This window comes from Trichoplax adhaerens, genomic scaffold (genome assembly GCF_000150275.1).
Source record: "Trichoplax adhaerens TRIADscaffold_42 genomic scaffold, whole genome shotgun sequence".
In the NCBI taxonomy this organism is placed as follows: domain Eukaryota; kingdom Metazoa; phylum Placozoa; class Uniplacotomia; order Trichoplacea; family Trichoplacidae; genus Trichoplax; species Trichoplax adhaerens.
Genome location: NW_002060982.1, coordinates 118667 through 136204, shown reverse-complemented (window position 1 = coordinate 136204; position 17538 = coordinate 118667). Strand labels below are relative to the sequence as shown.

At 33.4% G+C, this 17538-nt stretch overlaps 5 protein-coding genes across 5 annotated transcripts; all 5 read right to left on the bottom strand.

The window, feature by feature from the left end:
• Nucleotides 1-487: 487 nt before the first annotated feature.
• Nucleotides 488-2002, bottom strand: TRIADDRAFT_34020 (uncharacterized protein; the record flags this gene model as incomplete). The annotated part of the gene is made up of 1 exon (XM_002118279.1): nucleotides 488-2002. One exon carries the CDS (start codon nucleotides 2000-2002, stop codon nucleotides 488-490), a length of 1515 nt encoding a protein of 504 aa, XP_002118315.1.
• Nucleotides 2003-3327: 1325 nt separating this feature from the next.
• Nucleotides 3328-4797, bottom strand: TRIADDRAFT_62362 (uncharacterized protein; the record flags this gene model as incomplete). The annotated part of the gene is made up of 1 exon (XM_002118278.1): nucleotides 3328-4797. One exon carries the CDS (start codon nucleotides 4795-4797, stop codon nucleotides 3328-3330), a length of 1470 nt encoding a protein of 489 aa, XP_002118314.1.
• Nucleotides 4798-8121: 3324 nt separating this feature from the next.
• On the bottom strand, nucleotides 8122-11329 carry TRIADDRAFT_62361 (uncharacterized protein; the record flags this gene model as incomplete). The annotated part of the gene is made up of 4 exons (XM_002118277.1): nucleotides 8122-8178; nucleotides 8836-8868; nucleotides 10306-10389; nucleotides 11162-11329. The coding sequence occupies 4 exons, from the start codon at nucleotides 11327-11329 to the stop codon at nucleotides 8122-8124; spliced, it is 342 nt and encodes a 113-aa protein (XP_002118313.1).
• A 2868-nt stretch (nucleotides 11330-14197) lies between these two features.
• Nucleotides 14198-14797, bottom strand: TRIADDRAFT_62360 (uncharacterized protein; the record flags this gene model as incomplete). The annotated part of the gene is made up of 2 exons (XM_002118276.1): nucleotides 14198-14497; nucleotides 14561-14797. The coding sequence occupies 2 exons, from the start codon at nucleotides 14795-14797 to the stop codon at nucleotides 14198-14200; spliced, it is 537 nt and encodes a 178-aa protein (XP_002118312.1).
• Nucleotides 14798-15478: 681 nt separating this feature from the next.
• TRIADDRAFT_34018 (uncharacterized protein) lies at nucleotides 15479-16198 on the bottom strand (the record flags this gene model as incomplete). Its single annotated transcript, XM_002118275.1, has 1 exon — nucleotides 15479-16198. One exon carries the CDS (start codon nucleotides 16196-16198, stop codon nucleotides 15479-15481), a length of 720 nt encoding a protein of 239 aa, XP_002118311.1.
• Nucleotides 16199-17538: the final 1340 nt, after the last annotated feature.

Here is a 17538-nt window from a genome sequence, read left to right as displayed (position 1 = left end):
TAGCAAATAAAGAATGGCGTTGTACGTCAGGATGATGTGTTATGCCATGAGCCGTAATAGATAACTTCTGATCTGACTACGTGTAGTATAGTTAGTTATTGGATATAATTTTAAGTACTTGATGTAGTCACATTCCGAAACTTTTCAGTTACTTAAATAACATGTTGCAATTCTTAAATGATGCAAGATGTAGTAGTTTTTCGATAATAAATTGTAATAGTAATCCAAACAGAATTAATTTCCTATAACTTCCCTACAATTTAATTTTGAAATATGGTTGTTATTATGCTTTCATTTTATATAAGGTAAAAAGCATAATGTTTTTGTTACAATTCGTATTACAAATACGAGGGTTGAACTATTTTCATGAAGGTAAAACGAGATCATAAAATTCACTTCCGTCAGGAAGACTCCTGTTTTCAGCTTGATCAGGCTAACAGATTTCTAGATGGGAATCAATTCTTTAGTGCATGAATAATAACCTAGTCTATACATTTCTAGAGGTTAATCCTAATCGTATTCCATTTTTAGGCGAAGTGACAACACCCCCTCGAAATTTCAGAGGAATAGGCGTTTCTTTAACTACGGTGAACCGAACTTGCTGCAAAGTTCGAATTAATATTAGTTTAGCTTCAATAACAGCCAATCGCATCCCAATGCAGGCTCTTGGACCAACTCCGAACGGCATATAACTATATGGATTACGTTCTGCTTTAGCCTTAGCTGAAAATCGTTCTGGATCGAATTTATCAGGATTAGGCCATAGCTTGGGGTCATGATGTATCGCGATAATTGGAATAGTGACAGTCATGCCTTTAGGTATAAAAATATTGTTAATAGTAATATCCTCACTTGCCTCTCGATTGAATCGGAAGGCTGGCGGATATATTCTCATAGCTTCATCTAAAACCATATCTAAGTAAGTTAAATTCGATATAGTATCGTAATCGATTGCATTCTCGTCTGGACATTTTTCATCAATTTCCTTAATTAATTTATCTTGTATATCGGGGTTAAGTGCTAGTAGATAACTGGTAAAAGCTAATGCATTACTTGTAGTTTCATAACCGGCAATTAAGAAAACGATGGATTGTGCAATAACTTCGGTGTCAGTCAGTTTACCGTTATCTCCAGCATCGATCATTAATTGTAATAAGTCTTTACGAGACGACAGACCATGAGCGCGTCTTGATTCAATCACTTTCATAGCAGTATCACGTAAAAATGTGGCATCATCTCGTCCTTTTCCCCTCAACGTAAGTAATAATCGTACTATAAAACTGGGGAAAAGCGGGACTAATACTATTAATCGAGTGGCTACTCCTGTAATACGTCGAGCAGACTTGGTTAGATTGTCAGATCCATTATGACCGTGCGATTCGACACCGAAAGCGATCGCTAATATAATTTGCATCGTCACTTGACCATAAGCTTGCCAAATATCAATCTGACCGTCTTGTTGGCATTTTTGTAACAGTCGATCAACTAGACCTTGGCTAATATTATTCATAATGGTAATAATTTGTCGCATTTTAGCACCGCTAAATGTTGGCACAAGTAAGCCGCGAACTCTCTTCCACTGATGATCACGTAAACGTAATAACCCGTCATAGAAAGGAGATTCTTTAGGAAGATTAATTAATTCAGCTCGATTAATAAATTGATTGAATCTCTTAACAGTAATTTCTTTGACCATATCTAAATCTGATATTACCATTTCAGGTACGCGGCCAAACATTAAACCGTATACAGGACCCATTTGTTTTGTGTAATTTAAGTAAGTATGTTGAAAGCCATCACGGTTGATATTTAGTACATGACCAAAGAAAGGGGTTTGTTTTGGACTGGGAATGCCTAAGCGTTGGAAATAGTACAGTGGTGCAATAATATTGCGATATAAGAAATAAGCTAGTATGGATGAAATGAGTAAAATAGCTACAGGGTAGAAGAGTTGATCACCGAATAAAAATCCAGAATCGATATAGTTGATTTGTTCATCCATGATTGACCATGAATATAATTCAGGCCGATTAATTTATATATTATACGCGTCCAAAATCGAGAATCGTAAACTGACTAAAGAGTATAAATTTAGAGTAGTCACGCAACTATCAGTTTGTTGACTCTTTTCTCGCTTAGTCAAGATTGCACACTTGCATAGTGTATTTGTATAGAAATCAACTGCAGATTCGCGCTCGGCGTTCAGCTATTACATTTATCCAAGATGGCTAGATGGTCTTCTCAGTGGTTGCCAGGGGCAACTGACGTCCCTGCCTTGGTCATTATCGCACCTTACCATGAACTATAGTACCGAATTTAGTAGCCCATGACTGCGTACCGTACTGTACACAAGTCTCATGGTTAATTCTATACTCATTATTATAACTCGTCCAGCAGATTAGTACTAGAATTAGTTCGCAAAGCGAAGCTGCTCGTTAGAATATTGATTATTAATAGTAACAAATAATCAACCTTGCAGGTATAACTGGTTCGAACTGATTAAGAAGTGAACCTTCGATATGTGTCCTTGGAGGGTTTGATAAACATTAATCGATATTTTGGCTATCACTAGAAATGGACCGCAATTAAAATTAGTTTTAGTAGCCATCAGTCGATTATGCTGTATTGAACGAAAACTATTGACAGATGTAAAATCGATTGCACGGCAATCGTACGTTAAATACAACGGTATATATTAGCCATTACTGTATGCTAACTACAAGACTAGCTAGTAATAAATAATTTATAAGCGATCGCTGCAATCGAATTAGTATTGCACTGAATAAATAATAATTTATTTATTCGATCTGTTTTTGGTGGTGTATAATCAAAACACATGCACTCGTTTTTATGCAGAAACAAGCTCCTTAATTATTAGTAGGGTCATAGCTTAGAGACACAATAGAAATATCCACTGTAAATGCGTAATAAAATTATGATACGATAAGGAATACTATCCATAAATAAAGTTAAAATGACAAGGAGTCCACAAAATACAGGATGAATACGACATGAGTTGCTCTTCCTTGGAAGATCTTTAGATTGATTACTAATTGAATTAATTTTCGAATAAAGGAACAACTTCGACACTTTCGATAGCAGGACACTGCTAGTAATTTTCTTTCAACAAAATATTACAGTATAATTATCATAAGCAATTACATGATTATTCAGTATTAATACTCTACGTAAAGCAGACATCAAATTAAGAATATCAATCCATGGATTGATTTTTAAATAGTTTTAAATAGCGTAAATAGTATACTGTATATTTAAGCGCTGCATCAGTTTCAATTCGTTGGATTAATTTAATTTAAACGATAAAATTTATTTTCTTTTTACTATTTGCACAAAGAGATCGCTTAATGGCGACAACGACGCCTTAGCTTCAATCTCCAAAGAAGTAACAGTTTGTTCACAAACCTTAAATTCGAATTGTTGCAACTGCTTTACTAGAAATACTTTAATTGTAAATAACGCCAACCTCAAACCAATACACGAACGAGGACCTAGTCCAAATGGTAAGTAACAGCAATTATGACGTTTTTGGGTCGATTCAGCACTAAACCTTTCCGGTAAAAATTTTTCAGGATTTGGCCAAAATTCACTGTCACGATGTATACCATACACTGGAATCTTAATTGCATCACCTTTGCATAATTTTACTCCTGCGATAGTAACATCCTGCTCTACATCACGACTAATTTCTGGAAAAGAGGGATATAAGCGTAGTACTTCACTAACAACCATATCTAAGTAGGGTAATTTAGATATAACGTCATAAGTTAATGATTCTTGATCAGGACTATAGCTATCAATTTCATCGATCAACTTTTGTTGAATTTCAGGATGAGTAGTAATTAAATATGTTGCAAAAATTAATGTATTTCTTGTCGATTCATAACCTCCAAGAAGAAATGTTGTTGCCTGAGCAGATATTTCCTTTTCGCTTAATGTTTCACTATCTTGTGATTCCAATAACAGATTTAATAAATCTTTACGTCTGTTCGAAGGATTTTCCTTTCTTCTAGCCCTAATTGCTTGCTTAACAGTATCATCTAAAACATTGAAGGCTTCGAATGTACCAGGTATTAATTTAGCAAAATACTTCGTTAGAAAAGGCGAAATAGATGCTAACATTACCGCCGAACCCTGATTATGAAAGATGGTGTGGATTGCCTTACCAAGTTTACCATCTCTAGTAATGTCTGAATATACGCCAAATGAATTTGCTAAAGTTGATTTCAGAATAGCAGTAGTGTACATCTTGGTGTAATTGATAGCTTGTGTTTGATGGCATTCTTCTGATGACAATGAATGAATCAAATTATCTACGACTTGCTGACTGGTATCATTAATTACGACTAGAGCCTGCTTTAATTTGGATGTACTAAAAGTTGGAGACAGAATTCGACGGATACGTTTCCATCTCTCATCGCGTGCAATGACAATACCGTAGCATAGTACATCGATAGTTAATGGAATGTCTTGATGTCTATTAACAAAGCAATGAAACTTTTTAGTAGTTATTTCCTTAATCATGTCAGGGTCAGATATCCATATGATAGGAACTGTTCCAATCAAAGTTCCATAGACACGACCAAAGTTTTGTATATTTCGTATTTGATTTACATGACTGCCATGATACCAATCATCTAGGACATTACCGAAAACAATTTTTGCCTTCGGGTGTGGTATATCTTTACTTTTGAAGTGATACAAGGGCAGAATATAGTGGGTATAAAACATATAAATTATAAGCCCAACGATAGCGCTAAGAAGAACTATTTGCCACATGATCCAGGTTATTCAGATATAGAAGATATCAATATCCTTTCCAAATAGTGTATGAACACAGCGATACCTAGTATGCGATCTATTTGTAGCGAAATTGAGTCCTTTAAGGCAAATGAACAGTTGAGTTTTATAAAAAAGCAAGATATCCCGACTATATTTATTATATCCGGTATAGCTTTCATAAATGTGTTATCTGGTAGGTTCAGAACTTGCTGCTTCAATCAAATTCTTGTTCATCATTGCATTCTTATCTTGTAGCCTATGCGGAAGATTGAGTTTTAATTAAATCTTTTGATTACATGAAATAGTGATCGCATTATGTTATTCTATTTGGCATTGACCATTGACGTTGGCTGACAATAAAGGTACTGTACACTACCTTTGGATATAGTGTTGTTATTATTCTTATTCATGCATTGATCATAACAGTTGATCCATTCAATGAAATTCACTATCACAACAAGCAGCAAATGAAGTAAATATGAATAATACGAGTACTATCTTAAAGAGTTGGATCTTCTAATGTCAAAGTTGGCGGTAAACAAATTTCCATGAAGAGTTGCATTCAATGTCCTAAAAACTACAGGAAAACGTATCTGTAATGTATGTGACCGAAACTGATCAACATTGGTCATCATTTTATTGACAAGTTTTGGCTAAAGGCATGCAATTACCAAGACAAAGCAATATTTCATTATGCAAGTCTACTATTACTGGGTCTTGAAGATCAACTCTTTTTTCAAATATATACTTTCAGTAGTGATGAAAACAAGAGAACTTGTCATCGTGTCTATATTCGTACATACGTGTATCCTATAATGACGTTTACCACAACCTTTAGTATAGCAGTTTCTAACAATGTTCGTTTCTTGTCTTTTGAAAAAGTTGTTTTAACAACTTGGTGGTTCAATCATGATGAATAAACGATTGATCAAATAAGAGGTATTCTTATCGTAACTTCAGTTCGAAATATCTGGCTATAGCAGTCTTATTCTTACTGCATAAAGTCAAACTATTTTTATTTTAAAGCGCTTCTATCATACCAGTGCTGCGCCATTGATTCATTACCAGCCTGTGATTAGCCAAAGAAATTCATTCAATAGCTTGGAAAAGAAGCTGAATTGACAGTACATTGTACTGTAAATGATATACTGTATGTCGTCCATGTCTACAGTACTGTATTTATTCCAGATCTCTGACCGCATATCATTGGCTACTAAAATCTTACACAAATCTTGATCATTTTGACTGATTTGAGTCATTTATTCCAGATTTCTGAACGCATACATTGTATCATTGGCTACTGAAATCTTGATCATTTTGACTGATTTGAGTCATTTATTCCAGATTTCTGAACGCATACATCGTATCATTGGCTACTAAAGTCTTGATAGTTTTGGCTGATGTGAGTCATTTTTATACAGTACAGGCTACTGTAAATTACTGTATAAAGTACTGTACACTGCAGTACTTAGTTAAGGTTAAAGGTTAACTGGTAGAGGAACCCTTGCTTGCGGTACATGTACATTGTACAGTATACGCGCATGACTCAATCGGATAAATTATACTATATTGTATACTGCATACTGGCCAATACGCGTAGCGCCCAACTTCAGACATTGGCCGTAAGCTAACATTTAGATAATTGTATAACTATTGCTAGTATCCGTGTTATATTATTAATTAATAATATTGTAGTCGTCAGTGGGCCCACTAGAGTCCTTTGAGAACAAAGTTAATCATTCTTTTATTAGACTTACAAAGTTCATTCTGTTCTACGTTTCAGAGACACAGCGACATCTCAGACGGAATTGCTTGCAAAAGAATCAGCCTCTATTCTTCTTAAAGCAACATCGAAAATGTCAATACCCAGCGTTATGCTTGAATAGGACTCCTTCGAGTCACTCCGAGCCAATCAGACGATAGCTATTGAGACCTGCTAATGTTGCATACCGAGGCGTTTTGCATTTTTACAGCACTTAATCAATAGCGAATTTCAACTAATCCAACCCTTAAATGCAATATCTTTGAAACTCCAGTCCCTAACGCATTGCTATGGCTATCGTACCATTTATTATCGGGGCTTTTTTACCTTTACTATAGCATCTGTTTTCCTACAAGATTTACAATCAAGTTATTAAATTGGCGATTTTTAGTCAAAGCAAAATAAATCACCTTCGTACTGACAAAATTTTTGTGACTCCAACAACATTTTTTCATCATTCACATTATACATCGTGATGATCTATGGATTATGTCCAGGATTGTACTTGTGGATATTTTACAATTGCACATAGTAAACTGAAATTATACCTTAGACATCTGAACTAATGTACACTCAGCCTTCTGTATTCTTAGTGTGCTATCTGGTCATTAAACCTGTTTACCTATCTGTAGCCGTGCAAATATTCACTAAAATATGTATATTCACAGTAACTTGTTATACGCAAGCTACAGATAGACAGTTAAATCAATATGAAAATCACTTACAAGGATATATGATTAAAATAGTACATCAGCTCATACAGGAAGTCAACCGCGCTGTACGCATTCATTACTTTTATTAATCTTGATTCATTTTTCAAATTATTCTATGAAATGATTACCACGCGAGTATAATGCAATACCAGTTAGTGATAGAAATGCCGTTAATTAGGATAAAATACCCAAGACTTAGATGCATATGTCATACACTTTTACACTGTATAATAATAACTAAGGTTCGTTATCATCAGGTAGACAGTACAGTGGCACTTTGAGAAGTAAATAATGGAGGTAATTGCAGTCTAATATTGGCCCTGTTTCAGAGTGTATAATAGTCTAAAGTAAATATCTATGTACACCAACACAGTTACACATTTAGTCTAGCCATAACACACTTACATTTACGGATAATAAGTACATCATTCAGCATTTTATTTATAAAACCTACAGAAAAAGTTTCTTCAGTTGCTATTAGAAAAACAGCGGATTTGAAGACACTTTTACAAATAAATAGTAATAACTATACACAATGCAAAGGATCATTAAATCTCAAAATTCGGATTGTTACAATCTATAACCAGAATAATATTAATTTTTATAAAGGGTTGACAGGATAGAATACAGTTTTACGTCATTAATAAACATTCAAATCGAATCGAATCAAAAATAATCATTTTGCATATGAAGTATATCGAAGTCATCGATTAGCCTTCCTTAAGGTTTATTGAATTACGGTCATCTTATGTGGCTAATATATATTTGTACGATATGACAAGGTTCTACTATTATTATATCCAATTTAACCACAAGCAAGGTGCAACATTTACGTCAATTCTAGTTTCAGTTATTTAAATGATGTAACTCTTCAAGTTTACCCATTAAAACGTTGACGAAATTCTAGATTAACATAAAAATAAAAGTAATTAGTATTGGTGAAAGCTTATTATTTTCAGTGCTTAATTCACTTCTATTGGCTTGTCGCTTGTAAATCTACATGACAGTAGCAAAGAATTCTCGCCTTAGGCTGCTTTTCTAACGACTTAATTAGCCCACTGAATCTATTCTTGTCACTACTACTTTTCTAGTATATTAAAGATTACTTTAATTTCAAATTGGCTATATTTAAATTTAACTGCAATGCAAACTATTTATATTAGTTTATCTGATTCTACAGAAATCCCATAGTATCACTAATGTAAATTGTAGCTTGATATAATACATGGAGTGTGACAATTTGGTAACTTAATTATTAGTACAAATAATTTAACTAATCCATTTCATATTTAATTAATTAGAACTAAATGTTAAAATTATGCGAGGTAGGAAAGGCTCTACATAATCTCTACGAAAATTAATGATAGACTATAATTTAATCTCTAGTCATCGACTTATACATAATGTAGCTAAGTTTCGTAAAGATACTGGAAGTAAATATTCAATATCTAGTAACAGCTTCACAAAATCAATATTGAAGCGTTTTGAAATTTACATAGATTGACGTTAAATAGACAGTACGTTAATACCGTGCAGTGATAGTTATAAATTTAATATTACCTCCTTTGGGGAAGGCGATTTTCTGAGTTGGGCCTATAAGAAAATAAGAAACAATTAAAAATTGAAAAATAATTGTTTCCAGCTTGTCTTAAGACAAACGCTTCTAGAGAAGTTAATAAACAAAATTTAGGTTCCTAAAACTAACAAATAACACGAAAGAAAACTTAAGTTTAATTTGTATCTCTTTTGGATCGTATGATGCGATATGCGAAATTTCATAGTGTGTCAGAAAAGGATTTTATATAAATTTAACATTGCAAATACAGGTAGATACTTTATATTTATACTAAGTAGCTGACTCATTGAAACAAGTCAGAAAAATTTTAAACTACCTTCAGCCTCCTTATCCTTAATAAATCAAAATACAAACTAGTTATTCAAAATGAAGATATTGATTACTTTGCGTTGATCATTTGACATACCAAAGGCTATCAGAATCTCCTAGCTACATGCTGTTATGTCGATACATAACTGTTTAATAAAGTTATTTTAAACAGAAATGGGGAAAATGTCGTAAGATAAATGTAGGGAAATGAATGATTAGAACAATTTAGATGCCGTATTATCAAATATTGTCATATCAAATCCTCTAATTTCACTCTACTATTAAATGCCGTTAGTTGATCGTTACATAAAGTGTCGTATATGATCCATTATTTATAATCTATTTTTTTATTTGTGCAATATAGGTAGTGCCATGGACAGTGCTCTACTATTGATTATATGAGAAAATAACCTACATGCAGTACATAATTGGACTTAACAATTTTCTGGTATTAATAGCAATGCTATAGGAATTTACTGCCTCTAGTTAGCATCATTATATTTTTACTTAGTAGTTTGATAGCTAATAGCAAATGTTGACTAGATTAAAATGTCATTAATTCGATTTTCATTTGTGTTTTAAAAACTTTCAGAAAAGCTTAGATTTAAAATTATGATTAAGTCTTGCTAGCTTGTTATTACAAAAGAATTCGTTTGGCTTTCATTATCAAAAGATGATTTAAGACCACAACAATTACTGTACTTTTACATCTTTAGGAAAAAGTTAAAAGAAACAGAACAAATTGCAGAGAGTACATGATAGCATTTTACAATAAGAAAACATTCTTAAATATATCGCTGTCAAATCTTAGGCTTTTAATGCGGAGTTGGTTTGAAAGCTGTCAATATTTTCGTACTAACTGGAATGGTGTCATCGCAAAATTTTTTAATTACTAACAAATTTAGACTTAATAAGTTATGTTGAATCAAGAGCCGTATTCCATAAATCAATCTATGATCGGTAGGATGCTAGATTTAGTCTCTACTAATTTTAACTTTAACTGCTGAAATTTAGTACCAACTCCATGATTATAATTATCTATCCAAATATCCTTCCTGCTGCAATGGCTATTAAAATTTTTTTAAACATTAATATACTTAATAGTGGATCATTATTTATGACACTGCATATACGAATACACTTACTTCGATTGCATTTCGCTGCCGGGTTGAATCCGTTATATCCATCAGAGCATAGACATCAATATGTACAGGTAATTCTTTGTAGTCCTAGATATAATTAAACATAATCTGAAATCTCAGATTTTTAATAGATAGTGTGAAAATTAAATTTACTTTTAATTAGATTATACTAGAATTAATGATGCTAAACTGAAGCAAAAAACTCCTTATTGATTTATTATATTACTGTATGAAGGCAATTAACGATAATAAATAATATTTATCTTAGAACATTAACCCTACTTGTAATTCGTGGTGATTAAGATCAAAAGCAAAGATATTATTGGGTCAGGTGAAGTACTAAATTCTGAAGATAACATTAAATAAGATTCTTAGATTATTGGTAATATCGCTAATATAGGAGTAGTACAAATTGATTGAAATTGTAGAACTGGAGCTAATGTTTGACTAGGATGTTCTGGTTTCGTTAGTAATTGCACGTAAATAGATGTCATAACCCCTTTCATTATAGCATGGCTTGACGAATAACCTACTAATTATCACATTTGGTACGAATGCTCAAATCTAACAATTTGCTTCCAATAGGAATATTAGTGCCGCAATATCAGCCAAATTTAGGGCAATTTAGAAAACGTAATTTTTCCTAAATGTAATGATAATAATGACAATAATGTGCTTTGTTGCATTAAGCAGCCCTACAAGGAAGTATGATGACAAAATATAGCCCGTGGAAGTAGCAAACATTTAAAACCTCAAATGCCTCAATTTACAATAATTCTATGCCTTAGCAGTTTATATTTTACCAGCACAAACCAATAATTATCATGTAATATAGAATTGTGATATCGTGTCAGTTTACCTCTACGTGATATAATTCTCTGATTTGTTCTTCCACCCAAAATTCACATTTTAATATAGCATCTAGCGCTTTACGATTATATTTCCCAGTGCCGAATTTTTTAGAGGAGTTATCTTCAATTTTATCTTGAAATAAAATTCTATGATTTTTTACCTTTCTGGAAGCCATGATGCAGCAATAGAAATATAAATTTTCTTTACTGTCAGCTGTCTTTATGTATCATAACAATATGCCACCTAGAGTTGCATTCAAGACCATCTGCTATAATAAGTGAGATCAGCTCTGTTTTATCAGTTTTAATAAATCATCTTCATAGAGACATTACTATGATCATGAAACTTCCAATCAGCTAAATTCCGACCATTGTCATCTTTGACGTCATTTACTGGATGAACATCTGGCATTGAAACACCATTACTATATCAGCTCTATCCTTCTATTACCGGATTAATGACTATATATGTGATTCTATTTAATGAACATATTGATTTGAGGTTGAAGCATTTATTGACATATTCGACACTTAAATCAATAGATTATGCTGTAAAGGAAATAGGAAATCATCTTGATATTGATTCAATCTTAAAATATTGACAGTAAAAGTGATACATTGTAAATTAAATATGATAGTTTATAAAATCGTTGATGGTTGGAATGTAAATCTAGACTTTACAGAATATAGTATTAATAAGCATGTATTCTTAAACTTCTAGAGCATTATTAACGGTAGATCAACTTTATCGAGGTGAATACCAGTAAAATTACTGCAAAGGTCTTCATTACTTGCTATTGATATCGTGTAAATCTAAAACATAGTGGAATTATAGTATTATGAAGCTACGTAATTACTGCTACCATTTTGCAGTTTGATCGGAATTCAGAGATCCGCTTGAGGGTCCAAAACTAATTATTATTAGTATTTCATCTGCTAATACCGTGTTTCGTCATCAGTTGCGAATGGATTCTATAAAAATAGTTTAAATCTAGTAACGGTAAATAACTCTATTAATAATGTTAATATTAATAATAACTGGAATTGTTGTGGTTAAAGGACCCATAAATACAGGACTTTTACTTAGAAAACACTGATACTAAAAGGTACAATACTCATAGAAGTAGAGTCAATTGATTAAATACTATATTGATCACTATCAACACTGATATTTTCCCCTAATTGTGGCAGATTCTTTAAGAGAATTACATCAGTTTTTACAAAAGAAAAATAATAAATAGTAATATTAGAAATTCGTTATACACTTGGATAGTTCAATTTTTTACATAATTCTGGTTGTTCAGTAATTTGCAGCCCTCAGTCAACGGCATTGATGAAGTCTCTTATCGTAAAAAATAGTAACGGCCATATAGTATACCAATGGTGCACTTAGTACGTTGAATAAATTGCAATCTTACAAATTACCCAATTCAAATAATGCTGAAAAAATACCTTTAGTTATTGATAGTCATTTTCCTACTATTAGAAAATTAAGCCACATATCATACATTTAAACTTTGCCATTTCTTTCTTTGTAGAACTCAATCCTAGGACAAAGCGCTAATCAAATTAACATTGTAGTGGGCGCGTACAAAGTTCATACTAAACACTGTTAATAACATTTCAAATATGTAGCGTTTGCTGTAGCGAAGAACACGATTAACAGCAAAATCTATAGGTAACTTTAAGACTGTCTCATAGCGTATTCTTTAAAATCAATATCCTCGAAAAGTATGCTATACCTCATTAGCATAAATCGAATGAAGCTGCCCATTACCCAGCTCTATATAGGTATGGATGGATTAAATATACTGTATTATAAAATTATCGGAGAATCTGGCAATCCTTGGAAGGCTTGCATAATCAAGCACTTTTACAAGCCGTACCTGTAAACTCCATTGCAGCTCAATTTTACTTTGAACTGCAATCATTTTCTAATTGATGCAATAAAGCCAGTAATATCCTTTGATACTTTTTGTCCAATGCGTAATAAATTAAATTTAATTTAATTTAATATGAACAGTACGATCCCAGGCAACGTACATGCGGCACAATACACAGTGAACATGCATACCTCAAAACTTTAACACAGATTCTGAAATCATTTAATGTTAGTTAAATTTGTAGTCCGTGTGCTTATACGATCCCGGAAATAACATAAATTGAACTTATAATTGCTCATACGTGCGTACAATGTCCTCAAATAATGTGCATTAGTATACTGAATATAGTTCCGTTGTTCCACAGCGCAATATTGGCTATCATGAGTTTGTATCAAATTTTAGGTGATGCTCTAAATCCCAAATTCAGATTATAAATCCGGGAAATCTCAGAATGCAAACCAATGCAAGTTATCCAAAGTTAAATTATATCATCTACAACGGTATTAATTTATTTATATATTTTGTGCAATACTGTACCTTAACGTAGTTTGTACACAAGAGAAGTCTTTATGAGATTAAGGAGCAAATTGGATCAAAACTTAAAACAAGATCACAGACTCTGTCCAATATTATAATAATGCGATATACCTTTTAAGTAAATAAGTCTAATATACCTTAAATCGCAAAAAATTATTTTTTAATAGCCTATGCTTCCATGGGTTGTTCTACGTGAGCTAGATCAATCAATTTCAGCACTGTTGAAAGCAATCACTTACATCTACAGTATGTAAAACATTACCGTACATTTAATTTCTTGGCAGCACGAATGTAACAAAAATAATTAATATGTAAAGTTATAGAATTTCTCCGCTGCATGAACTTAACAAAAATAAATAATATGTAAAATTATAGAATGGATCTACAGCCGCTAATCATATTAAATTAGCAAAATTGATCCAAAGTAATTTAAACAAAAGCAAATTCTCTCCTTTAAAGTACACTACTGTACTGAAGGCTCGTTACAATCTCTAAAATAGAATGAAGTTTAATACCCAATTAAGTGATTTGCTTTTCCATCGAGTGCAGATTGTATAAACTGTGTCTGGATATCCACATCGACTTTGACGTACTTTCGTTCAGCCAGAACTAAAGGATGTTCTTTCATGCGAGACAACCAAGCCAAGTAATGGTTATGATGACCCTCCGAGTAGTTGCTTTTAGTTTATGAACTCTATGTAAAGGTGGTAGCAATCCTACCCAACCCCATACATAAAAATCAACTAAATTGGGAGAGGAACCACCAAAGTAATCAGTTGCTCGATGAGGTAAAACTTTATTCACTTTCTCTAATCCGGACTTGACAGCATCTATATGGTCCTTCGGGGCTCTAACCATTCCATAGATGTGAGGTGCAAAATGCTCAGCGAAACGCGACATTAATTCAGCATCTTTAGCTTTTTTCTAAGCATCAGTTGGGCGCATGGGTTTTTCTGGAAATTTATTTTCAATATGATCGTAAATCACCAAGGTCTCTCCGACCGTTTCGTCTCCAAATTCCACAGTAGGTACTCTACCAGTTGGGTTGACCTCTTTGAACCAATCTGGCTTGTTAATCATATCAAGCAAAGCAAATTCGAAATCAACTCCCTTAGCCATAAGCATTAGGCGAAATCCGACACAGTAAGCATCAAATCTTGTCCCATACAAGCGTAATTTACTACTCTTAGCTGGTCGCTCACATCCTTGACTTAACATCGACATCATGCAATTTTGAATACAGTAGCTAGTGCACTAATATGGCATTAGCAAATCCAATTTTTGATCATGTTCCAACGCATCTCAACTTGGTTGCAATGCAATTGCAGTTCATGCAGACTGTAAACAATTTACATCAAACTTACAGAAGATCTACAGTGCTGCCTTCTGTAAATCAGTGCTCCATACCTGTCTACTGTGCAGTACTGTGTACAGTAGACAGGTGCGGTGACCAGGGTACTACTGTAGTGAACAGCGTACAAGGTACACCGTACAGTACAACACACCTCCATCATGCCTCCACTAACATACTGTACACAACAATTGCAACAAGGTTACTTGATTAACTTTTTGGGAAGAAGCATCGACTTTATTTGAGCAAAAACTTGATGTACAACGAGCAGAAAAGATATGACATTGGAAAAAATCACCGTGTCCTGATATAATTGAGTTCAAGAATAATATAATTCTACAGATGATCTCCCACATGCAATCTATTAATATGCAACATTATACAGTACAGGCCATCTCCAACAGGCAAAATGAATTAAATATTTACTGTTGCTAAAGACTAGAACTAGTACTGTATATATGTCATATATATAGATTTGTCGATTTTGACCATAACCTATGATAATGATGATCAGTCAATTAATCTCCAAATATCCCAAATTCATGATAGTACGTCTATAATCCAGCATTTACATCGGGTGATCCGTTAATTACAGATTTAAAGAATGCTGTCCGACACTTTAGATTCAGCTTATGAGTCTCACGATCATTATTGATGTGTTGGTCCTTGTCCATTTTCATTACCCATGCCCAATAATGCTTATACTCGTCTTTATCCAATTCGAATGATAATTCATGAGCGGCTTTCAAGGCAGAAAGTAATTCTACCCATCCCCATAGATAGTAATCAACGAAATTTGGGCTGGTACCACCGAGGAAATCAGTTCCTCGTTCGCCCATGATCTTATTGATCGATTTCAAGACACTGCAGACATACTCAATATTTTCTTGTGTTGGATTTTTAACCATCGAAGTTATCTTGCCGGTTAAATATTCTTTAGTATGATCTATAAAAATTTTATCTTTGGCTTTTAAGTAAGGATCTGTTGGCTGAGTTTTGACCTGAGGAAACTTATCCTCTAAGTAATCATAAATCACAATCGTTTCGCAGACAATTTCATCACCAATTTCCATTATAGGAATCTGACCTGCAGGATTAATATCTGCCAGCCATTCTGGTTTGTCTTGCATATTGATGTAGACAAAGTCGTAATCGACCCCTTTTTTGTTCAGAAGGAAACGTATTCCAGCACTGTAGGGATCAAATCTTGCCGTGTACAAGCGCGGCTTGGAAGATTTAGCTGGACGTGGGCTTCCCTTGCTCAAAAGCGACATTACTGTATTCGTACTTTAGGTATTATGAAACTTGTTAGACTTTGTTGTTCTTTATATACGAGTACAGTACATAAATACACGTATTGTACATGTAGAGTACGTCGGTACATTCGCCTACATTGTAATTTCGGTGTGTTATAAATAATTATTATAGTGTTATGATTCTTATTAACATTATTATTTATTTATATTATTATTTATTGCCTACGCGTGTATAACTTACTGAAAATAAAATTTGAAATGTTATACATTGCAGTAGCACAGTAGCGCGCGCGATCAATTTGAAGAAATTGCAACTTGCAATCTTGAAACATTCACGTACTGTAGTGGTGTATATGGTATATATATATAGTACATATACTGTATATGGAGTTAGTGCATATTACAAATTTTAACATTCAACATTAATTTAATTTAATGGCGTTATTATAGCTTCCATTTGTGAGCACATGCTCCTCAGAGATCCTTGGGCTTTTTGTTGACAGTCCGCGACAGCATCGAGGGGCAAACAAGTAATTAAATAGCCCATTTAATAGATATCATGAAAAAAATAAAATAATGGTAAACGACGTACTGTACTGTACAGTAACTCGATTAGTACATTACAGTACAGTACAGTACTGTACACAGTACACGATATAAAGTTACTGAACCTCTGACAGGTCTACACGGTACGGTATAAAGTTACTGAACCTCTGTTAAATGAGCACATTATCGTAAACCGTCAGTAAAGCGACGGGAGTTTGCACTAGTTATTCTTATTCTTATTATTAATCGTAAACTATTTCATGTTTTGATTGTCTTGCATTCAGTAGCCAATCGCGTGGAAAGAATTTTGCAGATAATAATGATTCAGCACTTTTGTGTCAACAGCTCTTTTATTCTCCAAATGAGCTGCACGAACATGTACGATGTTAATTTAATTCTTGCCATATTACTAGTTAAAAGATCCGCCTCCGAATAAATATAGTACGGTACCGTTACATGTGTATGTGTATATTGTCATATTCACTGTATATTAGGACACGGTACATTCAAGTACTTTACCAAACGCAACACCAATCTACCGTTTATGCTTTTGGATTTATTCAAAAAAACGCTGCTATCCTTAACATGCCCATGAGACTAAACTATTCACCATTAGAATTGTAGCTGTTCAATAAAATGTAGCTAGAAAATATGATTCTGTAAAACTGTACTATTTACACGCTGTTCCATTGTTTGTAGCGTGCTGCTCTGTGGATAGTAGCATATGCATAAAGTACAAAACCAGACAGTCTATCCCGCTAAATTCTTATCTGTTCGCTTTATCCCGCCCACTTAAAGCCCCGATAGTATAA